The 23,592-nt window shown below is 56.8% G+C and overlaps 1 protein-coding gene across 1 annotated transcript; it reads left to right on the forward strand.

The window, feature by feature from the left end:
- The first annotated feature begins 5,325 nt into the window (after positions 1–5,325).
- Positions 5,326–22,773, forward strand: rrp36 (ribosomal RNA processing 36). The gene is made up of 8 exons (XM_067978025.1): positions 5,326–5,408; positions 7,587–7,845; positions 12,159–12,291; positions 14,000–14,066; positions 14,828–14,932; positions 15,264–15,338; positions 20,382–20,499; positions 22,466–22,773. Exons 2-8 carry the CDS (start codon positions 7,593–7,595, stop codon positions 22,603–22,605), a joined length of 891 nt encoding a protein of 296 aa, XP_067834126.1. The 5' UTR covers positions 5,326–5,408; positions 7,587–7,592; the 3' UTR covers positions 22,606–22,773.
- The last annotated feature ends 819 nt before the right edge of the window (positions 22,774–23,592 follow it).

Consider the following 23,592-nt stretch of genomic DNA (forward strand, 5'->3'; position numbering starts at 1 on the left):
TCTCTGGTTACTAGGGCCCTCTCTCTCTGGTTGCTAGGGCTCACTCTCTCTGGTTGCTAGGGCCCACTCTCTCTGGTTGCTAGGGCCCACTCTCTGGTTGCTAGGGCCCTCTCTCTCTGGTTGCTAGGGCCCACTCTCTGGTTGCTAGGGCCCTCTCTCTCTGGTTGCTAGGGCTCACTCTCTCTGGTTGCTAGGGCCCTCTCTCTCTGGTTGCTAGGGCCCTCCCTCTCTGGTTGCTGGGGCCCACTCTCTCTGGTTGCTAGGGCCCACTCTCTCTGGTTGCTAGGGCCCACACTCTGGTTGCTAGGGCCCTCTCTCTCTGGTTGCTAGGGCTCACTCTCTCTGGTTGCTAGGGCTCACTCTCTCTGGTTGCTAGGGCCCACTCTCTCTGGTTGCTAGGGCCCACTCTCTCTGGTTGCTAGGGCCCACTCTCTGGTTGCCAGGGCCCTCTCTCTCTGGTTGCTAGGGCTCACTCTCTCTGGTTGCTAGGGCCCTCTCTCTCTGGTTGCTAGGGCCCTCTCTCTCTGGTTGCTAGGGCCCTCTCTCTCTGGTTGCTAGGGCCCTCTCTCTCTGGTTGCTAGGGCCCTCTCTCTCTGGTTGCTAGGGCTCACTCTCTCTGGTTGCTAGGGCTCACTCTCTCTGGTTGCTAGGGCCGACTCTCTCTCTGGTTGCTAGGGCCCTCTCTCCCTGGTTGCTAGGGCCCACTCTCTGGTTGCTAGGGCCCTCTCTCTCTGGTTGCTAGGGCCCGCTCTCTGGTTGCTAGGGCCCTCTCTCTCTGGTTGCTAGGGCTCATTCTCTCTGGTTGATAGGGCCCTCTCTCTCCGGTTGCTAGGGCCCTCTCTCTCTGGTTGCTGGGGCTCACTCTCTCTGGTTGCTCGGGCCCTCTCTCTCTGGTTACTAGGTCCTACTCTCTGGTTGCTAGGGCCCTCTCTCTCTGGTTACTAGGGCCCTCTCTCTCTGGTTACTAGGGCCCTCTCTCTCTGGTTGCTAGGGCTCACTCTCTCTGGTTGCTAGGGCTCACTTTCTCTGGTTGCTAGGGCTCACTCTCTCTGGTTGCTAGGGCCCACTCTCTGGTTGCTAGGGCCCTCTCTCTCTGGTTACTAGGGCCCTCTCTCTCTGGTTGCTAGGGCTCACTCTCTCTGGTTGCTAGGGCTCACTCTCTCTGGTTGCTAGGGCCCACTCTCTGGTTGCTAGGGCTCACTCTCTCTGGTTGCTAGGGCTCACTCTCTCTGGTTGCTAGGTCCCACTCTCTGGTTGCTAGGGCCCACTCCCTCTGGATACTAGGGCCCTCTCTCTCTGGTTGCTAGGGCTCACTCTCTCGGGTTGCTAGGGCCCACTCTCTGGTTGCTAGGGCCCTCTCTCTCTGGTTGCTAGGGCCCACTCTCTCTGGTTGCTAGGGCCCACTCTCTCTGGTTGCCAGGGCCCACTCTCTGGTTACTAGGGCCCTCTCTCTGGTTGCTAGGGCCCACTCTCTGGTTGCTAGGGCCCTCTCTCTCTGGTTGCTAGGGCCCTCTCTCTCTGGTTGCTAGGGCCCACTCTCTCTGGTTGCCAGGGCCCACTCTCTGGTTGCTAGAGCCCTCTCTCTCTGGTTGCTAGGGCCCTCTCTCTTTGATTGCTAGGGCCCTTTCTCTCTGGTTGCTAGGGCCCACTCTCTGGTTGCTAGGGCCCTCTCTCTCTGGTTACTAGGGCCCTCCCTCTCTGGTTGCTAGGGCTCACTCTTTCTGGTTGCTAGGGCTCACTCTCTCTGGTTGCTAGGGCCCACTCTCTGGTTGCTAGGGCCCACTCTCTGGTTGCTAGGGCCCTCTCTCTCTGGTTGCTAGGGCCCTCTCCCTCTGGTTGCTAGGGCCCACTCTCTGGTTGCTAGGGCCCACTCTCTCTGGTTGCCAGGGCCCACTCTCTGGTTGCTAGGGCCCTCTCTCTCTGGTTGATAGGGCCCTCTCTCTCTGGTTGCTAGGGCCCACTCTCTGGTTGCTAGGGCCCTCTCTCTGGTTGCTAGGGCCCACTCCCTGGTTGCTAGGGCCCTCTCTCTCTGGTTACTAGGGCGCTCTCTCTCTGGTTGCTAGGGCTCACTCTCTCTGGTTGCTAGGGCTCACTCTCTCTGGTTGGTAGGGCCCACTCTCTGGTTGCTAGGGCTCACTCTCTCTGGTTGCTAGGGCCCACTCTCTGGTTGCTAGGGCCCTCTATCTCTGGTTACTAGGGCCCTCTCTCTCTGGTTGCTAGGGCTCACTATCTCTGGTTGCTAGGGCCCACTCTCTCTGGTTGCTAGGGCCCACTCTCTGGTTGCTAGGGCCCTCTCTCTCTGGTTGCTAGGGCCCACTCTCTGGTTGCTAGGGCTCACTCTCTCTGGTTGCTTGGGCCCTCTCTCTCTGGTTGCTAGGGCCCTCTCTCTCTGGTTGCTGGGGCCCACTCTCTCTGGTTGCTAGGGCCCACTCTCTCTGGTTGCAAGGGCCCACTCTCTGGTTGCTAGGGCCCTCTCTCTCTGGTTGCTAGGGCTCACTCTCTCTGGTTGCTAGGGCTCACTCTCTCTGGTTGCTAGGGCCCACTCTCTCTGGTTGCTAGGGCCCACTCTCTCTGGTTGCTAGGGCCCACTCTCTGGTTGCCAGGGCCCTCTCTCTCTGGTTGCCAGGGCTCACTCTCTCTGGTTGCTAGGGCCCTCTCTCTCTGGTTGCTAGGGCCCTCTCTCTCTGGTTGCTAGGGCCCACTCTCTGGTTGCTAGGGCCCTCTCTCTCTGGTTGCTAGGGCCCTCTCTCTCTGGTTGCTGGGGCTCACTCTCTCTGGTTGCTAGGGCTCACTCTCTCTGGTTGCTAGGGCCCACTCTCTCTGGTTGCTAGGGCCCACTCTCTCTGGTTGCTAGGGCCCACTCTCTCTGGTTGCTAGGGCCCACTCTGGTTGCTAGGGCTCACTCTCTCTGGTTGCTAGGGCCCACTCTCTGGTTGCTAGGGCCCTCTCTCTCTGGTTGCTAGGGCCCTCTCTCTCTGGTTGCTAGGGCCCTCTCTCTCTGGTTGCTAGGGCCCTCTCTCTCTGGTTGCTAGGGCCCACTCTCTCTGGTTGCTAGGGCCCACTCTCTCTGGTTGCTAGGGCCCACTCTCTCTGGTTGCTAGGGCCCACTCTCTCTGGTTGCTAGGGCCCTCTCTCTCTGGTTGCCGGAGCCCTCTCTCTCTGGTTGCTAGGGCTCACGCTCTCTGGTTGCTAGGGCCCTCACTCTCTGGTTGCTAGGGCCCTCTCTCTCTGGTTACTAGGGCCCACTCTCTCTGGTTGCTTGGGCCCTCTCTGTCTGGTTGCTAGGGCCCTCACTCTCTGGTTGCTAGGGCCCTCTCTCTCTCTGGTTACTAGGGCCCTCTCTCTCTGGTTGCTAGGGCCCACTCTCTCTGGTTGCTAGGGCCCTCTCTCTCAAGTTGCTAGGGCCCTCACTCTCTGGTTGCTAGGGCCCTCTCTCTCTGGTTACCAGGGCCCTCTCTCTCTGGTTGCTAGGGCCCTCTCTCTCTGGTTGCTAGGGCCCTCTCTCTCTGGTTGCTAGGGCCCTCACTCTCTGGTTGCTAGGGCCCTCTCTCTCTGCTTGCTAGGGCCCTCTCTCTCTGGTTGCAAGGGCCCTCACTCTCTGGTTGCTAGGGCCCTCTCTCTCTGGTTACTAGGGCCCTCTCTCTCTGGTTGCTGGGGCCCACTCTCTCTGGTTGCTAGGGCCCTCTCTCTCTGGTTGCTAGGGCCCTCACTCTCTGGTTGCTAGGGCCCACTCTCTCTGGTTGCTAGGGCTCACTCTCTCTGGTTGCTAGGGCCCTCTCTCTCTCTGGTTGCTAGGGCCCACTCTCTCTGGTTGCTCGGGCCCACTCTCTCTGGTTGCTAGGGCCCTCTCTCTCTGGTTGCTCGAGCCCACTCTCTGGTTGCTAGGGCCCTCTCTCTCTGGTTGCTAGGGCCCACTCTCTCTGGTTGCTAGGGCCCACTCTCTGGTTGCTAGGGCCCTCTCTCTCTGGTTGCTCGAGCGCACTCTCTCTGGTTGCTAGGGCCCACTCTCTCTGGTTGCTCGAGCCCACTCTCTCTGGTTGCTAGGGCCCTCTCTCTCTGGTTGCTAGGGCCCTCTCTCTCTGGTTGCTAGGGCCCTCTCTCTCTCTGGTTGCTAGGGCCCACTCTCTCTGGTTGCTCGAGCCCACTCTCTCTGGTTGCTCGAGCCCACTCTCTCTGGTTGCTAGGGCCCACTCTCTCTGGTTGCTAGGGCCCACTCTCTCTGGTTGCTCGAGCCCACTCTCTCTGGTTGCTAGGGCCCTCTCTCTCTGGTTGCTAGGGCCCTCACTCTCTGGTTGCTAGGGCCCACTCTCTCTGGTTGCTAGGGCCCACTCTCTCTGGTTGCTAGGGCCCTCTCTCTCTGGTTGCTAGGGCCCTCACTCTCTGGTTGCTAGGGCCCTCTCTCTCTGGTTGCTAGGGCCCACTCTCTCTGGTTGCTAGGGCCCTCTCTCTCCGGTTGCTAGGGCCCTCTCTCTCTGGTTGCTAGGGCCCACTCTCTCTGGTTGCTAGGGCCCTCTCTCTCCGGTTGCTAGGGCCCACTCTCTCTGGTTGCTAGGGCCCACTCTCTCTGGTTGCTAGGGCCCTCTCTCTCCGGTTGCTAGGGCCCACTCTCTCTGGTTGCTAGGGCCCACTCTCTCTGGTTGCTAGGGCCCTCTCTCTCCGGTTGCTAGGGCCCACTCTCTCTGGTTGCTCGGGCCCACTCTCTCTGGTTGCTAGGGCCCTCTCTCTCTGGTTGCTAGGGCCCACTCTCTCTGGTTACTAGGGCCCTCTCTCTCTGGTTGCTAGGGCCCACTCTCTCTGGTTACTAGGGCCCTCTCTCTCTGTTTGCTAGGGCCCACTCTCTCTGGTTGCTAGGGCCCTCTCTCTCTGGTTGCTAGGGCCCACTCTCTCTGGTTGCTAGGGCCCTCTCTCTCTGGTTGCTAGGGCCCTCTCTCTCTGGTTGCTAGGGCCCACTCTCTCTGGTTGCTAGGGCCCTCTCTCTCTGGTTGCTAGGGCCCTCTCTCTCTGGTTGCTAGGGCTCTCTCTCTCTGGTTGCTAGGGCCCTCTCTCTCTGGTTGCTAGGGCCCTCTCTCTCTGGTTGCTAGGGCCGACTCTCTCTGGTTGCTAGGGCCCTCTCTCTCTGGTTGCCAGGGCCCTCCCTCTCTGGTTGCTAGGGCCCTCTCTCTCTGGTTGCTAGGGCCCTCTCTCTCTGGTTGCTAGGGCCCTCTCTCACTGGTTGCTAGGGCCCACTCTCTCTGGTTGCTAGGGCCCTCTCTCACTGGTTGCCAGGGTCACCACCGGCGTAGTTCTCACGTGGTTCCGGTCGGTGCTTCGATTCCGTTTCCGGGGGAACCGTGCGGTCGGAGAGTTCCTTCAGGCCGAGGCCTCGCACTCGGGTGGAACCGGGGGACGGAGAGAGAGCGGAGAACCTAGTGAGTCCCGCGGGTGGGAGAGGGCTGGGCCTGGGGGCGAGAGCAGAGACCGACTGAGGGGGAGGGGGGTGTTTGGGCGGATCTGCTGACGACGTCTCCCCCCCCCCCCCCTCTGACGGCGTGTTCCCCCCCCCCCCTCTGACGGCGTGTTCCCCCCCCCCCCTCTGACGGCGTGTTCCCCCCCCCCCCCCCCTCTGACGGCGTGTTCCCCCCCCCCCCCCTCTGACGGCGTGTTCCCCCCCCCCCCCCCTCTGACGGCGTGTTCCCCCCCCCCCCCCCTCTGACGGCGTGTTCCCCCCCCCCCCCCCTCTGACGGCGTGTCCGTCCCCCCCCCCCCTCTGACGGCGTGTTCCCCCCCCCCCCCCTCTGACGGCGTGTTCCCCCCCCCCCTCTGACGGCGTGTTCCCCCCCCCCCCCCCTCTGACGGCGTGTCCGTCCCCCCCCTCCGACGGCGTGTTCCCCCCCCCCCCCCTCCGACGGCGTGTTCCCCCCCCCCCCCCTCTGACGGCGTGTTCCCCCCCCCCTCTGACGGCGTGTTCCCCCCCCCCCCCCCCTCTGACGGCGTGTTCCCCCCCCCCCCCCCCTCTGACGGCGTGTTCCCCCCCCCCCCCCCCCTCTGACGGCGTGTGCCCCCCCCCCCCCTCTGACGGCGTGTTCCCCCCCCCCCCCCCTCTGACGGCGTGTCCCCCCCCCCCCCCCCCCCCCGACGGCGTGTTCCCCCCCCCCCCCCCCGACGGCGTGTTCCCCCCCCCCCCCCCTCCCTCTGACGGCGTGTTCCCCCCCCCCCCCCCCCCTCTGACGGCGTGTTCCCCCCCCCCCCCCCCCCTCTGACGGCGTGTTCCCCCCCCCCCTCTGACGGCGTGTTCCCCCCCCCCTCTGACGGCGTGTTCCCCCCCCCCCCTCTGACGGCGTGTTCCCCCCCCCCCCCCTCTGACGGCGTGTTCCCCCCCCCCCCCCTCTGACGGCGTGTTCCCCCCCCCCCCTCTGACGGCGTGTTCCCCCCCCCCCCCTCTGACGGCGTGTTCCCCCCCCCCCCCCCTCTGACGGCGTGTTCCCCCCCCCCCCTCTGACGGCGTGTTCCCCCCCCCCTCTGACGGCGTGTTCCCCCCCCCCCTCTGACGGCGTGTTCCCCCCCCCCCTCTGACGACGTGTTCCCCCCCCCCCTCTGACGGCGTGTTCCCCCCCCCCCCCCTCTGACGGCGTGTTCCCCCCCCCCCCCCCCTCTGACGGCGTGTTCCCCCCCCCCCCCCTCTGACGGCGTGTTCCCCCCCCCCCCCCTCTGACGGCGTGTTCCCCCCCCCCCCCCCTCTGACGGCGTGTTCCCCCCCCCCCCCCTCTGACGGCGTGTTCCCCCCCCCCCCCTCTGACGGCGTGTTCCCCCCCCCCCCCCCTCTGACGGCGTGTTCCCCCCCCCCCCCCTCTGACGGCGTGTTCCCCCCCCCCCCCCTCTGACGGCGTGTTCCCCCCCCCCCCCTCTGACGGCGTGTTCCCCCCCCCCCCCCTGACGGCGTGTTCCCCCCCCCCCCCCCCCTGACGGCGTGTTCCCCCCCCCCCCCCCCTGACAGCGTGTTCCCCCCCCCCCCCCCCCCTGACAGCGTGTTCCCCCCCCCCCCCCCCCTGACAGCGTGTTCCCCCCCCCCCCCCCCTGACAGCGTGTTCCCCCCCCCCCCCTCTGACAGCGTGTTCCCCCCCCCCCTCTGACAGCGTGTTCCCCCCCCCCCCCCCTCTGACAGCGTGTTCGCTTCTCCCCCCCCCCCCCCACTCTGACGGCGTGTTCCCCCCCCCTACTCTGACAGCGTGTTCCCCCCCCCCCCCACCCCTGACGGCGTGTCTTCCTCCCCCCCCCCCCCCCCCACTCTGACGGCGTGTCTTCTCCCCCCCCCCCCCCCACTCTGACGGCGTGTCTTCTCCCCCCCCCCCCCCCCCCACTCTGACGGCGTGTCTTCTCCCCCCCCCACTCTGACGGCGTGTCTTCTCCCCCCCCCACTCTGACGGCGTGTCTTCTCCCCCCCCCACTCTGACGGCGTGTCTTCTCCCCCCCCCACTCTGACGGCGTGTCTTCTCCCCCCCCCACTCTGACGGCATGTCTTCTCCCCCCCCCCCCCCCCCCCGACGGTCCGGTTCCCCCCCTCCCTCTCACGGTGTCTGCCCTCTGACCCGCTGCTTTGCTTCCCTCAGCCGGGGATGGTCGGCGGGAATCGGCCGGGAGCGAGGGAAGGGGCGCCGCTCGGCCCAGACCGGGCGGACGGGCCGGAGGGTGAGGCGAGGAGGAGGGGAGGTCCGGAGGCAGCGAGCAGTGAGGGCGAGGATGGTGATCCAGGAGGAGGCGAGGCGTCTGACCAGGAGGGCGAGGGGGACCCGCCGGGGAGCAGCGATTCCTCCGACACTGATTCATCGACGGTGGGAGGGGACCGGAGCACCGGCTCGATTAAAGGAGGTAACGGCGGGGTTACCGGCCCATCCCGGTACGCCGGCAGCCGCACCATCCGACAACTTGCATTTACACAGCGCCTGTAACAGAGGGAAACGTCCCACGGGACCTCACAGGAGAGACTTTCAAACAACAAACCACTCGGAGAGAGATCGGAGACTGAGGGGGGACCTGATCGAGGGCTTTCAGATTATGATGGGGTGGAGGGAGAGAAGATGTTCCCACTTGTGGGGGGAGACCAGAACTAGGGGTCATCAATATAAAATAATCAATAATAAATCCAATAGGGAATTCAGGAGAAACTTCTTTACCCAGAGAGTGGTGAGAATGTGGAACTCACTCCCACAAGGAGTGGTTGAGGTGAACAACACAGATACATTTAAGGGGAAGCTCGATAAACACATGAGGGAGAAAGGAATAGAAGGATATGCTGATAGGGTGAGATGGAGTAGGGAGGGAGGAGGCTCGGGTGGAGCATAAACACCGGGATAGACCAGTTGGGCCGAACGGCCTGTTCCTGTGCTGTGTAATCGTCTGATCCCAGCCATCAATCTCGATCAATGAGTCCACAACAGACCCAGACATGAGGCGAGGAAAACCCCCAGTGGTGGAGAGATTTGAGAAACCAGAGCTCCAAAGTCACCCGTTCCTCCCCCGAGCCTGTTACACTCACCACGTGTCACGTCTCAAATCACTCATATACTGGATCCCAAAATGTTATCCCGTGGGTCAGGCCGCCATTCCTTAACACCGTTACTGCTCGGAGGAGAAATCAGCCCCCGTGAAACCGCACTCCGGCAAGTCGAATCAGCACTTTCACGGGCGGTGGGGAAGGGGGGGGGAAAGAGATGAACCAAAACTAGATTTGAGGGGCTAAACCTTCGATTCTTTGTCCGCTGCCTTGTATTCTTCTTGCTTTTTAATCGCTGGTCGTTGCTCTGAACTCAATCACTTTGATACCAGCAGCCCTGAGCCACTGGGTTCCAGTGACCTTGTGATTCAGGTACTGGACTAGTGGCCGTGAGTTCAGATCCCACCGTGGCAAGTTGGCAATAAACCTGGTACTGATTACAAAAGGTAAAATCCTGTAGTTACTGGAAATCTGAAATAACTCCGCAGGTCAGGCAGCATCTGTGGAGAGAGAAACAGTTCAGGTCGATGACCCATCGTCAGAACTGGAAGAAGTTAGAGATTGAACAGTTTATAAACAAATACAGAGCCAGGGGAAGGGTGGGTGGGGGGAGAACAAAGGGAAGGTGTGTGAGAGGGCGGAGGGCAGGAGGGATTAAATAACTAAAGGGATGATGGTGCGAAGCAGGGAGGGTGCGAATGGGACAGGTAAAGAAACTAAAGAGGAGGTGGAAATGGCAACAGCCAAAGCATTAACAGCACTCACTGCACCTCCCATTTCCTTGGACAGCAGGTTCTGCTGTTACCATTTACACCACTCCATCACCATCGTCTACTTCCACCTTCGTAACATCGCCCGTCTCCGCCCCTGCCTCAGCCCATCTGCTGAAACCCTCCTCCATGCCTTTGTTACCTCCAGACTCGACTATTCCAATGCTCTCCTGCTCGGCCTCCCATCTTCCACCCTCCATTAACTTGAGCTCATCGAAAACTCCGCTGCCCGTCTCCTAACTCGCACCGAGTCCCGTTCACCCATCACCCCCTGTGCTCGCTGACCTACATTGGCTCCCGGTCCGGGAACACCTCGATTTTAAAATTCTCATCCTTGTGTTCAGATCCCTCCATGGCCCTCGCCCCATCCTATCTCTGTAACCTCCTCCAGCCCTACAACCCTCCGAGATCTCTGCGCTCCTCCAATTCTGGCCTCTTGCATATCCCTGATTTTAATCGCTCCACCATTGGCGGCCGTGCCTTCAGCTGCCTAGACCCTAAACTCTGGAATTCCCTCCCTAAACCTCTCCACCTCTCCTCCCCTCTCTCCTCCTTTAAGAGTCTCCTTAAAACCTCCCTCTTTGACCAAGCTTTTGCTCACCTATCCTAATATCTCCTTATGTGGCTCGGTGTTAAATTTTGTTTGATAATCGCTCCTGATAAGCGGCTTGGGACGTTTTACTATGCAAGTTGTTATAGAATCAGATTGGTTGCATGTTCATTCGTTCCACATCTCTGGCTCCCGATTTCATTATATTTGGATGTCTAGAAACATTCAGGGTAAGATAAAGCAGAGAAAGAAAGCCTATGATAGGCACCGGGAACTCAATACTACGGAAAGCTTAGAGGAGTATACAAAGTGCAGGGGTGAAGTTAAAAAGGAAATTAGGAAAACAAAATATTAGCAGGTAAAATCAAAGAAAACCCAAAATGTTTTATAAATACATAAAGAGCAAGAGGATAACTAAGGAAAGAGTAGGGCCTATTAGAGACCAAAAAGGTAACCTGTGAGTGGAGGTGGAAGATGTGGGTATGGTTCTTAATGAATACTTTGTGTCTGTCTTCACCAAAGAGGAGGACGATGCAGAGATTGTAGTTAAGGAGGAGGAGTGTGAAATATTGGATGGGATAAACATAGTGAGAGAGGAAATATTAAGGGGATTAGCATCTTTGAAAGTAGATAAATCACCAGGCCCAGATGAAATGTATCCCAGGCTGTTAAAAGAAGCCAGGGAGGAAATAGCGGAGGCTCTGACCATCATTTTCCAATCCTCACTGGCTCCAGGCGTGGTGCCGGAGGATTGGAGGACTTGCTAACATTGTACCATTGTTTAAAAAGGGAGCGAGGGATAGACCGAGTAATTACAGGCCAGTCAGTCTAACCTCGGTGGTGGGCAAATTATTGGAATCAATTCTGAGAGACAGGATAAACCGTTACTTAGAAAGACACGGGTTAATCAAGGACAGTCAGCACGGATTTTTTAAGGGGAGGTCGTGTCTGACTAACTTGATTGAATTTTTCAAGGCGGTGACAAGGAGGGTCGACGAGGGTAATGTAATTGATGTAGTCTACATGGAATTTAGCAAGGCTTTTGACAAGGTCCCACATGGCAGACTGGTCAAAAAAGTAAAAGCCCATGGGATCCAAGGGAATGTGGCAAATTGGATCCAGAATTAGCTCAGTTGCAGGAAGCAAAGGGTAATGGTCGACGGGTGTTTCTGCGACTGGAAGGCTGTTTCCAGTGGGGTACTGCAGTGCTCGGTATGAGGTCCTTTGCTTTTTGTGGTGTACATTAACGATTTGGACTTAAACGTATGGGGCATGATTAAGAAATTTGCAGATGACACAAAGATAGGCCGTGTGGTTGATAATGAGGAGGAAAGCTGTAGACTGCAGGAAGATATCAATGGACTGGTCGGGTGGGCAGAAAAGTGGCAAATGGAATTCAATCCAGAGAAGTGTGAGGTAATGCATTTGGGGAGAGCAAACAAGGCAAGGGAGTACACAATAAATGGGAGGATACTGAGAGGTGTGGAGGAGGTGAGGGACCTTGGGGTGCATGTCCACAGATCCCTGAAGGTAGCAGGACAGGTAGATAAGGTGGTTAAAAAGGCATATGGAATACTTTCCTTTATTAGCCGAGGCATAGAATATAAAAGCAGGGATGTTATGCTAGAACTGTATAAAACACTAGTTAGGCCACAGCTTGAGTACTGTGTACAGTTCTGGTCACCACATTACAGGAAGGATATAATTGCACTAGAGAGGGTGCAGAGGAGATTTACGAGGATGTTGCCAGGACTGGAGAATTTTAGCTATGATGACAGATTGGATAGGCTGGGGTTGTTTTCCTTGGAACAGAGGAGGTTGAGGGGAGATTTGATTGAGGTGTACAAAATTATGAGGGGCCTAGATAGAGTGGATAGGAAGGACCTATTTCCCTTAGCGGAGGGGTCAATAACCAGGGGGCACAGATTTAAAGTGATTGGTAGAAGGATTAGAGCGGAAATGAGGATAAATTTTTCCCCCAGAGGGTGGTGGGGGTCTGGAACTCATTAAAAAAATACCTGGATGTGCACCTGAAGAGCCGTTACCTACGGACCAAATGTGGGAAAGTGGGATTAGGCTGGGTGGCTCGTTTCTCAGCCGGCACGGACAGGATGGGCCGAATGGCCTCCTTCTGTGCTGTAAATATTCACTGATTCTACTGCGTACGTACTTTTAAAACCAGTCCGTCTTATCAAACTGCTCTGTCCACTCGAGTTAATTCTCCTCGAGTTATCACTGAGACCTTCAGCATCCCTCTTATTATTGTCTGAGCGTTTCAGCAGACTTTAAAGGGGCAGTCAGAGGATCAGCATGAAGGTGGGCACAGGCTCAGGTATTTCCTCTGACCATTCCTGCTCTCTTTCTCTAGAACTTTCTACGCTGTCCTTCGAGGACCTTCAGAAGCTGCAGAGTAAAGTTGGGCTGAAGGCCTACAATCAGATGGCGTACGGAACGGGGAAAGGAGGGCACGGAGAGAAACGCAAACGGCCACACAAGGACAGGTAACGCTGCTCTCGGGTCGAGATACGCCCCAGCTCAGCATTTCAGTTGGCGCTTAATCCTGCTGGGATCATAGTAGTTTGGGACCCTGACACTGACACTCCCGTCCCATCACCGTGGGGGGAATCACAGACCCCCGTCCCATCACCGTGGGGGGAATCACAGACCCCCGTCCCATCACCGTGGGGGGAATCACAGACCCCCGTCCCATCACCGTGGGGGGAATCACAGACCCCCGTCCCATCACCATGGGGGGAATCACAGACACAGACCCCCGTCCCATCACCGTGGGGGGGGGGAATCACAGACACAGACCCCCGTCCCATCACCGTGGGGGGAATCACAGACCCCCGTCCCATCACCGTGGGGGGAATCACAGACCCCCGTCCCATCACCATGTGAGGGAATCACAGACACAGACCCCCGTCCCATCACCGTGTGGGGGGGGAATCACAGACACAGACCCCCGTCCCATCACCGTGTGGGGGAATCACAGACACAGACCCCCGTCCCATCACCGTGTGGGGGAATCACAGACACAGACCCCCGTCCCATCACCGTGTGGGGGAATCACAGACAGACCCCCGTCCCATCACCGTGTGGGGGGGAATCACAGACACAGACCCCCGTCCCATCACCGTGTGAGGGAATCACAGACCCCCCGTCCCATCACCGTGTGAGGGAATCACAGACCCCCCGTCCCATCACCGTGTGAGGGCATCACAGACCCCCCGTCCCATCACCGTGTGAGGGAATCACAGACACAGACCCCCGTCCCATCACCGTGTGGGGGAATCACAGACACAGACCCCCGTCCCATCGCCGTGTGGGGGAATCACAGACACAGACCCCCCGTCCCATCACCGTGTGGGGGAATCACAGACACAGACCCCCGTCCCATCACCGTGTGGGGGGGGAATCACAGACACAGACCCCCGTCCCATCACCGTGTGAGGGAATCACAGACACAGACCCCCGTCCCATCACCGTGTGAGGGAATCACAGACACAGACCCCCGTCCCATCACCGTGTGGGGGAATCACAGACACAGACCCCCGTCCCATCACCGTGTGGGGGAATCACAGACCCCCCGTCCCATCACCGTGTGAGGGAATCACAGACCCCCCGTCCCATCACCGTGTGAGGGAATCACAGACCCCCCGTCCCATCACCGTGTGAGGGAATCACAGACCCCCCGTCCCATCACCGTGTGAGGGAATCACAGACACAGACCCCCGTCCCATCACCGTGTGGGGGAATCACAGACACAGTCCCCCGTCCCATCACCGTGTGAGGGAATCACAGACCCCCCGTCCCATCACCGTGTGAGGGAATCACAGACACAGACCCCCCGTCCCATCACCGTGTGGGGGAATCACAGACACAGACCCCCGTCCCATCACCGTGCGGGGGAATCACAGACACAGACCCCCGTCCCATCACCGTGTGGGGGAATCACGGACTCAGACCCCCGTCCCATCACCGTGTGAGGGGGAATCACAGACACAGACCCCATTGAATCACCGACACAGACCCCTGTCCCAACATTTCTTTCTTCAGCTGTTTGCAGGTGGAGTGGGTGAGTGAAGGTTTGCTCTGTGTGACTCCTGCCCATCTGGTTGGTCGTTGTGGCCCGTTTAATCTCCCCCACCCCCACAGTCAGAAGCCCTGGTGTCACCACTGATCGATCTCCCTCTCCCTTTCTCTCAGCCCCATGGAGATGTCGACTAAGCAGCCGGTGCCGTTTCTCAGGAAGGTGGTTCCAGTAAAGAAACGGGTGAGTGTGATGCCCCAGAGTGGCTGTCACCAGCTGGCATGGGAATTCCTCACACAGCACACCCGTCATCTCCCAGCAGGGGTGGGGGGGGGAGGGAAAGTCAGCTGGGGTTCCTGCACCTGACCTGGGGGTGATCTGGTGTGGCCTTTCAGGATTGAATTGGACTTGGTGAGATGCCTGCCTTGGTTGAATAGCTGTTCAGGGTTACACTTGAAGGATAGCCACTCGGGCGCAGTTCCAGCAGGCTGTTGGTACCCAGTAACAATTAGTACCCGGGGGATTCTCACACGGTGATGGGACGTGGGTCTGTGTCTGTTCATTCCAGTGTGGTGGAGGGGTGAGGGTCCGGAGGAGGGACGGTCCGGCGGAGGATGGGAGGTTGTCCCCGGAGGTGGGGAGTGAGGCGGAGAGGGGAGGATCTGGGAGATGGCCGGAGGGTCTGGGGGGGAAGGGAGTGAGGTGGAGGAGGGAAGGTCCGGGGGGTGAAAGAGGGTGAGGGTCCGGGGTGGGGGGGGTGTGTGGCCCAGTTCAGGAGGGGGAGGGTTTGAGGCGAGTGAGGCATAGGGGGGGTCCAGGAGGAGAGGGACTGGGGGGCCCGGACAGGGGAAGATCCAGGGGAGTGTGGTGGAGGGGGTGGGGCGAATGTCCGGAGTGGGGGAAGGTCCAGGGGGAGAGGGTCTGGGGGAGGGGTGGAGGGGGGTGTCTCTGGGAGCAGGGCCCTCAGTTCTCACTTTATGAACCTTGCTGCTGTCCGTTGACAGATGGTGAGAGACCCACGATTTGATGACCTGTCCGGAGAGTACAAGCCCGAGATCTTCGATCAAACCTATGCTTTTCTCAGCGACGTCAGGAATAACGAGGAAGAGGTGAGTGAGCTGTCAGTGACTCGTGGCCGAGGGATCCCGGAGGTAGGGAGGGGGTCTGTGGGTCTCGGCCCCCGTGGGCCCCCGTCCTGCGGGGTCTCTGTTTACAGGGTTGTTGACGCCACCTTTCCAGCCCACTGACGGGCCTGTGTTTTTATATTTGTCCTCGGGCTCTGGGCACCGCTGGCACGGCCAGGTTTATTGCCCTGAGGGGGTGGTGGTGCTGGTTTCCGCTGCGGTCCCTGTGGTGTTGGGCTGTGTGGGTTCAGACTCTGCTCTTACACCGAGTTCAGGGGCTGCTCAACCTCCTTTTCTTTCCCTCTGTCCCCTGCAGATCATTAAGAAGAAGTTGAAAAAGATGCGGAACCCAAAGAAGAAACAAGAATTGGAGTATCTTCTGCAGAGGATGGTAGGTGGGACCGGGGGGGGAGCGGGGGAGAAAGGGGGGGCAGTGGGACCGGGGGGGGGGGTCGGGTGGTGAGTGGGACAGGGGGGTGAGTGGGACCGGGGTGGGGGGTCGGGGGGCAGTGGGACAGGGGGGTGAGTGGGACCGGGGGGGGGGGGGGGGTCGGGGGATGAGTGGGACGGGGGGGTCGGGGGGCAGTGGGACCGGGGTGATCGGGGGGTGAGTGGGACGGGGGGTGAGTGGGACGGGGGGGGGGGTCGGGGGGCAGTGGGACGAGGGAGGGTGGTGGGGGGGGGGTGAGTGGGACTGGGGTGTCGGGAGGGGGTGGGACGAGGGAGGGTGAGTGAGACGGAGGCGGTGTAGGAGGGCCTCTTCAGGAGATATGCTGCCTTTGAGGAATAAGTGGATCGGAAAGAAATAAAACAGAAAGACTTGTATTTTTACAGGGCCTTTCACGGTTTCAGGACGTCCCAGAGTGCTTTCCAGCCAACGAAGTACTTTTGAAGTGTAGTCACTGTTGTCTGCTGCATTTCCAACATTACAATTTACACACAGCAAGATCCCACAAACAGCAAAGAGAGAATGACCAGATAATCTGTTTTAATGATGTTGGTTCAGGGATAAATATTTACCCAGGACATTGGGGAGAATTCCCCTGTTCTTCAAACAATGCCTTGGGATCTTTTACGTCCACCTGAGAGGGCAGACGGGGCCTCAGTGCCGGCCCTCCCTCGGTTCCGGCCCTCCCTCGGTTCCGGCGGCGCAGCGCTCCCTCGGTGCCGGCGCTCCCTCGGTGCCGCAGTGGGAGTGTCAGCCTAGGTTTTTGTGCTCAAGTGTCTGGAGTGGGGTTTGAACTCCCGATCTTTTGACTCAGAGGCGAGAGTGCTGCCACAGAAGAGGAAACTGGACGGGGCAGTGGGTCAGACACTGACCTTTCACACTCTGGGTCCCAGGTCATCTCGGGTCTGACTGATGCGGAGGTGATTTCAGTCTGGGATGGTAATATAAGGGGCAAAGAGGGGGAGGAACTTCTGAAGTGTGTTCAGGAGAACTTTCTTGATCAGTATGTTTCTGGCCCAATGAGGAAGGAGACATTGCTGGATCTGGGTCTGGGGAATGAGGTGGGTCAAGTGGAGCAAGTGTCAGTGGGGGAACATTTAGGGACCAGTGATCATAGTGTCATAAGGTTTAGATTAGTTATGGAAAAGGACATAGAACAATCTAGAGTAAAAATACTTAATTGGAGGAGGGCCAGTTTCAGTGGGTGGAGAAAGGATCTGGCCCGGGTAAATTGGAATCAAAGACTGACAGGCGAAACTGTAATCAAACAATGGGCGGCCTTTAAAGAGGAGATGGTTCGGTTACAGTCGAGGTACATTCCCATGGGGTGAAAAGGTCGGACAACCAAAGCCAGAGCTCTCTGGATGACGAAAGAGATAGAGAGTAAGATGAAGCAGAAAAAGGGGGCATATGACAGATGTCAGGTTGATAATACAAGTGAGAATAAGGCTGAATATAGAAAGTACAGAGGGGAAGTGAAAAAGGAAATAAGAGGGGCAATGAGAGAGTACGAGAATAGACTGGCAGCTAACATTAAAGGGAATCCAAAAGTCTTCCAAAGGCAATTAAACAGTAAACGGGTAGTAAGAGGAGGGGTGGGGCCGATTAGGGACCATAAAGGAGATCTACTCATGGAGGCAGAGGGCACGGCTGAGGTACTAAATGAGTACTTTGCATCTGTCTTTACCAAGGAAGAAGATGCTGCCAAAGTCACAGTAAAAGAGGAGGTAGTTGAGATACTGGATGGGCTAAAAATTGAACAAGAGGAGGTACTAGAAAGGCTGGCTGTACTTAAAGTAGATAAGTCACCCGGTCCGGATAGGCTGTTTCCTACGTTGCTGAGGGAAGTAAGGGTGGAAATTGCGGAGGTGCTGCCAATAATCTTCCAAACATCCTTAGATATGGGGGTGGTGCCAGAGGACTGGAGAATTGCAAATGTCACACTCTTGTTCAAAAAAGGGTGTAAGGATAAACCCAGCAACTACAGGCCAGTCAGTTTAACCTCGGTGATGGGGAAACTTTTAGAAACGATAATCCGGGACAGAATTAAAAGTTATTTGGACAAGTGCAGATTAATAAAGGAAAGTCAGCACGGATTTGTTAAAGGCAAATCGTGTTTAACTAACTTGATTGAGTTTTTGATGAGGTAACAGAGGGTAGATGAGGGCAATGCGGTTGATTTGTGTATCGACTTTCAAAAAGCGTTTGATAAAGTGCCACATAATAGGCTTGTCATCAAGATTGAAGCCCATGGAATAAAAGGGGCAGTGGCAGCATGGATACTAAATTGGCTAATTGACAGGAAACAGAGAGTAGTGGTGAACGGTTGTTTTTCGGACTGGAGGGAGGTGTACAGTGGTGTTCCCCAGGGGTCAGTGCTGGGACCACTGCTTTTCTTGATATATATTAATGACTTGGACTTGGGTGTACAGGGCACAATTTCAAAATTTGCAGATGATACAAAACTTGGAAGTGTAGTGAACAGTGAGGAGGATAGTGATAGACTTCAAGAGGATATAGACAGGCTGGTGGAATGGGCGGACATGTGGCAGATGAAATTTAAAGCAGAAAAATGTGAAGTGATACATTTTGGTAGGAAGAACGAGGAGAGGCAATATAAACTAGAGGGCACAACTCTAAAAGGGGTACAGGAACAGAGAGATCTGGGGGTATATGCTGAAGGTGACAGGGCAGGTTGAGAAAGCGGTTAAAAAAGCATACGGAACCCTGGGCTTTATAAATAGAGGCATAGAGTACAAAAGTATGGAAGTCATGATGAACCTTTATAAAACACTGGTTCGACCACAACTGGAGTATTGTGTCCAGTTCTGAGCACCGCACTTTAGGAAAGATGTGAAGGCCTTAGAGAGGGTGCAGAAGAGATTTACTAGAATGATTCCAGGGATGAGGGACTTTAGTTACGTGGATAGACTGGAGAAGCTGGGGTTGTTCTCCTTGGAACAGAGACGGTTGCGAGGAGATTTGATAGAGGTGTTCAAAATCATGAAGGGTCCAGACAGAGTGGATAGAGAGAAACTGTTCCCATTGGCGGAAGGGTCAAGAACCAGAGGACACAGATTTAAGGTGATTGGCAAAAGAACCAAAGGTGACATGAGGAAAAACTTTTTTACCCAGTGAGTGGTTAGGATCTGGAATGCACTGCCCGAGGGGGTGGTGGAGGCAGATTCAATCATGGCCTTCAAAAGGGAACTGGATAAGTACTTGAAAGGAAAAAAATTGGAGGGGAATGGAGAACGGGCGGGGCAGTGGGACTGGCTGGATTGTTCTTGCATAGAGCCAGCACGGACTCGATGGGCCGAATGGCCTCCTTCCGTGCTGTAACCTTTCTATGATTCTAAGAAAAAACACAGATTGCCAGAGACCTCTGCTCCTAGAATAAAGAGCACAGACAGACACGCAGCTCACTATTGCAGTAGAAACAAAATAGAATATCTACACTTTCAGGGCACGGATAGATTTTTGTGAGGCAAGATTATTAAAGGAGACGGAAGCAAGGCGGGAAGGTGTGGTTAATTCTATACAAATAATTCAGCGGTCACAGGGTGGGAGTGTTTGATGGGACAGTGTAGAGGGAGCTTTACTCTGTATCTAACCCTGTACCTGCCCTGGGAGTGTTTGATGGGACAGTGTAGAGGGGGCTTTACTCTGTATCTAACCCTGTACCTGCCCTGGGAGTGTTTGATGGGACAGTGTAGAGGGGGCTTTACTCTGTATCTAACCCTGTACCTGCCCTGGGAGTGTTTGATGGGACAGTGTAGAGGGAGCTTTACTCTGTATCTAACCCTGTACCTGCCCTGGGAGTGTTTGATGGGACAGTGTAGAGGGAGCTTTACTCTGTATCTAACCCGTGCTGTACCTGCCCTGGGAGTGTTTGATGGGACAGTGTAGAGGGAGCTTTACTCTGTATCTAACCCTGTACCTGCCCTGGGAGTGTTTGATGGGACAGTGTAGAGGGAGCTTTACTCTGTATCTAACCCTGTACCTGCCCTGGGAGTGTTTGATGGGACAGTGTAGAGGGAGCTTTACTCTGTATCTAACCCGTGCTGTACCTGCCCTGGGAGTGTTTGATGGGACAGTGTAGAGGGAGCTTTACTCTGTATCTAACCCTGTACTTGACCCTGGGAGTGTTTGATGGGATAGTGTAGAGGGAGCTTTACTCTGTATCTAACCCGTGTTGTACCTGACCCTGGGAGTGTTTGATGGGACAGTGTAGAGGGAGCTTTACTCTGTATCTAACCCTGTACCTGCCCTGGGAGTGTTTGATGGGACAGTGTAGAGGGAGCTTTACTCTGTATCTAACCCGTGCTGTACCTGCCCTGGGAGTGTTTGATGGGACAGTCCAGAGGGTGCTGTGAGATTGCTCACCCTCTGCAGTTTGCCACATCCTGACCTCACCCTGGGCCCCATGTCGACCTGCCTGGGCTACAATTGATTTAGAGAACATGAGTAATGGAGTGAGTCTGTGCTTGAATATAACTGGCTGCCCTCCAGAGGGCCCTCCACTAACAGCTGCCCAGTATTCAATCCAGTGTTTCTGTATATTGGCCCAGCTTCCCATCACCGGTGTCTTTTACTGCTGCAGGTGGCCCTGAGCCTGTGTTCATGGCCAGGTATAGAGTGATATCCGAGCTGGGATTCAGAGCGGTCTCCTCTCCCTTTTATTGCTCTCTCAGGAATGCTTTCTCTGCTGAAGTCTTGTAACTCTGTGGTGTGTGTTGCACTCACACAAGTCAGACCTAGACACAAGCGTGCAAACTTCAGAGCAGCTCATGGGCTGCCCTCGAGATCGGCAAGCAGCCTCCGTCAGTTAGCCGTTTGGTCTGGTTATTGAGGGGTTAATGAGGTTGGGGTCGGCTGGGTGGGGAGAGATCACTTCAGAAGTGCCTGCCCGCCCCCGGGGCCTGGACTCTGGTGCCGAGTGGTTTAGCCGCAGTTCGCTGAGCCCCGTCTGACTCTCCCTTCCAGATACATCAGGACAAGGCCCAGGAGAACAAGCGGCTGCAGCGGGAGCGGCTGAAGGAGTTCAAACAGAAGCAGAGGGAGCGAGTGCACCAGGGCAGCAGGCCCTTCTTCCTCAAGAAATGTAAGTCCAAGAAAGAGGGAAATGATTTGGCCACGAGCTGGGCGATGGGGGAGGGTCACTTCAACCATGGGAATTGGCTGTTAAACTGGAAGCAGGGTGTTCATTGGGTCACAGGATTGAGCCGCAGCGATGAACTCACTGGGGTACAGTTCCACGGACACTGACTCTCACTGGGGTACAGTTCCACACACACTGACTCTCACTGGGGTACAGTTCCACGGACACTGACTCTCACTGGGGGACAGTTCCACAGGCACTGACTCTCACCGGGGTACAGTTCCACAGACACTGACTCTCACTGGGGTACAGTTCCACACACGCTGACTCTCACTGGGGTACAGTTCCACAGACACTGACTCTCACTGGGGTACAGTTCCACAGACACTGACTCTCACTGGGGTACAGTTCCACAGACACTGACTCTCACTTGGGTACAGTTCCACACACACTGACTCTCACTGGGGTACAGTTCCACACACACTGACTCTCACTGGGGTACAGTTCCACAGACACTGACTCTCACTGGGGTACAGTTCCACACACACTGACTCTCACTGGGGTACAGTTCCACACACACTGACTCTCACTGGGGTACAGTTCCACACACACTGACTCTCACTGGGGTACAGTTCCACACACACTGACTCTCACTGGGGTACAGTTCCACACACACTGACACTCACTGGGGTACAGTTCCACACACACTGACTCTCACTGGGGTACAGTTCCACACACACTGACCCTCACTGGGGTACAGTTCCACACACACTGACTCTCACTGGGGTACAGTTCCACACACACTGACTCTCACTGGGGTACAGTTCCACACACACTGACTCTCACTGGGGTACAGTTCCACACACACTGACTCTCACTGGGGTACAGTTCCACACACACTGACTCTCACTGGGGTACAGTTCCACAGACACTGACTCTCACTGGGGTACAGTTCCACAGACACTGACTCTCACTGGGGTACAGTTCCACAGACACTGACTCTCACTGGGGTACAGTTCCACAGACACTGACTCTCACTGGGGTACAGTTCCACACACACTGACTCTCACTGGGGTACAGTTCCACAGACACTGACTCTCACTGGGGTACAGTTCCACACACACTGACTCTCACTGGGGTACAGTTCCACACACACTGACACTCACTGGGGTACAGTTCCACACACACTGACTCTCACTGGGGTACAGTTCCACAGACACTGACTCTCACTGGGGTACAGTTCCACACACACTGACTCTCACTGGGGTACAGTTCCACAGACACTGACTCTCACTGGGGTACAGTTCCACACACACTGACTCTCATTGGGGTACAGTTCCACACACACTGACTCTCACTGGGGTACAGTTCCACACACACTGACTCTCACTGGGGTACAGTTCCACAGACACTGACTCTCACTGGGGTACAGTTCCACAGACACTGACTCTCACTGGGGTACAGTTCCACAGACACTGACTCTCACTGGGGTACAGTTCCACAGACACTGACTCTCACTGGGGTACAGTTCCACACACGCTGACTCTCACTGGGGTACAGTTCCACAGACACTGACTCTCACTGGGGTACAGTTCCACAGACACTGACTCTCACTGGGGTACAGTTCCACAGACACTGACTCTCACTGGGGTACAGTTCCACACACACTGACTCTCACTGGGGGACAGTTCCACAGACACTGACTCTCACTGGGGTACAGTTCCACACACACTGACTCTCACTGGGGTACAGTTCCACACACACTGACTCTCACTGGGGTACAGTTCCACAGACACTGACTCTTCACTGACTCCCGGTTGTGCAGTCAGCGCGCCGCCTGTAACGGGTGCGGGGGTGGTGCCTCCTGTAACGTAATGTGGTCGGGGAGGGGGGGGGGGGGGGGCGGGGCGTCACCTGGGATGGAGGGTGCTGCCTGTAACCGAGCGCCATTCCTGCTTTGCGTTTGCAGCCGAGCAGCGGAGGCTGGAGTTGGCGGAGAAATACCGGGAGCTGAAGAGGGTCGGGAAGCTGGAGAGCTTCCTGGGGAAGAAGAGGAAACGGAATGCCACCAAGGACCGCCGCCACATGCCTGTGAAGAAACCGGGCTGAGACTGGGCGAGGAGGTGCTGGCCTGGGACGGGACTGTTCTCACTGAGGATCCGTACCTCTGGTGGACAACGTACCGCACTGATGACAGGACCTGACTCCTGCTCTCCTTCCTGGGGGGGGGCCCGACATTCTATTGTACCTTGTTGTATATAAAATTGGTAATTTTTACTCTGCGTTTCTCTGCGTTCAAAGGTTCTTTCCCGCCCATATTGGCCTCCATTAGTTGCTTTATGTAGAGTTACATCGAATGTGCAGCAGAGAAACAGGCCATTCGGCCCAACTGGCCTATCCCAGTGTTTATGCTCCACCCGAGCCTCCTCCCTCCCTACTCCATCTCACCCCATCAGTAGATCCTTCTATTCCTTTCTCCCTCATGTGTTTATCGAGCTTCCCCTTAAATGTATCTGTGTTATTCACCTCAACCAGTCCTTGTGGGAGTGAGTTCCACATTCTCACCACTCTCTGGGTTAAGAGGTTTCTCCTGAATTCCCCATTGGATTTATTAGTGACTGTTTTATATTCATGGCCCCCCCCGAGTTCTGGTCTCCCCCACAAGTGGAAACATCTTCTCAGGAAAGTGGGATTAGACTGGGTGGGATATTAAATGGTGTGGGGGGGTGGGGAACGGGGAGTGAGAGGGATCTCGAAGGGGAGGGGGTTGATGGTGGGGAGTGGGAGCGGTATCGAAGGGTATTGCCACGGTGGATCTAGACGGTAGCGTCAGTGTATCGAGGGCTATCATGCCCTCTGAGGTCGGGCTGAAGCCATCGTGTGAAAGGGTGCTGCCTGTCCCACTGCCCCCAGTGCCTCATCAATGAGACTGACCCTTCATCCTGGCTGTGTGCAGGATTCTCAGTCCGTGTGGTCATTGTAATGAGTGAGTGTGTGTGTGTCCACGAGTGAAATGGCTGCTCAGATTGGATGTTGTGGTTTGCTCCCGGCTGTGGACAGCGTGTGAATCTGTCCACCAGAGGGCTCTTTGATCTG

The sequence above is a fragment of the Heptranchias perlo genome, unplaced genomic scaffold, assembly GCF_035084215.1.
Source record: "Heptranchias perlo isolate sHepPer1 unplaced genomic scaffold, sHepPer1.hap1 HAP1_SCAFFOLD_206, whole genome shotgun sequence".
NCBI classification, from domain to species: Eukaryota; Metazoa; Chordata; class Chondrichthyes; order Hexanchiformes; family Hexanchidae; genus Heptranchias; species Heptranchias perlo.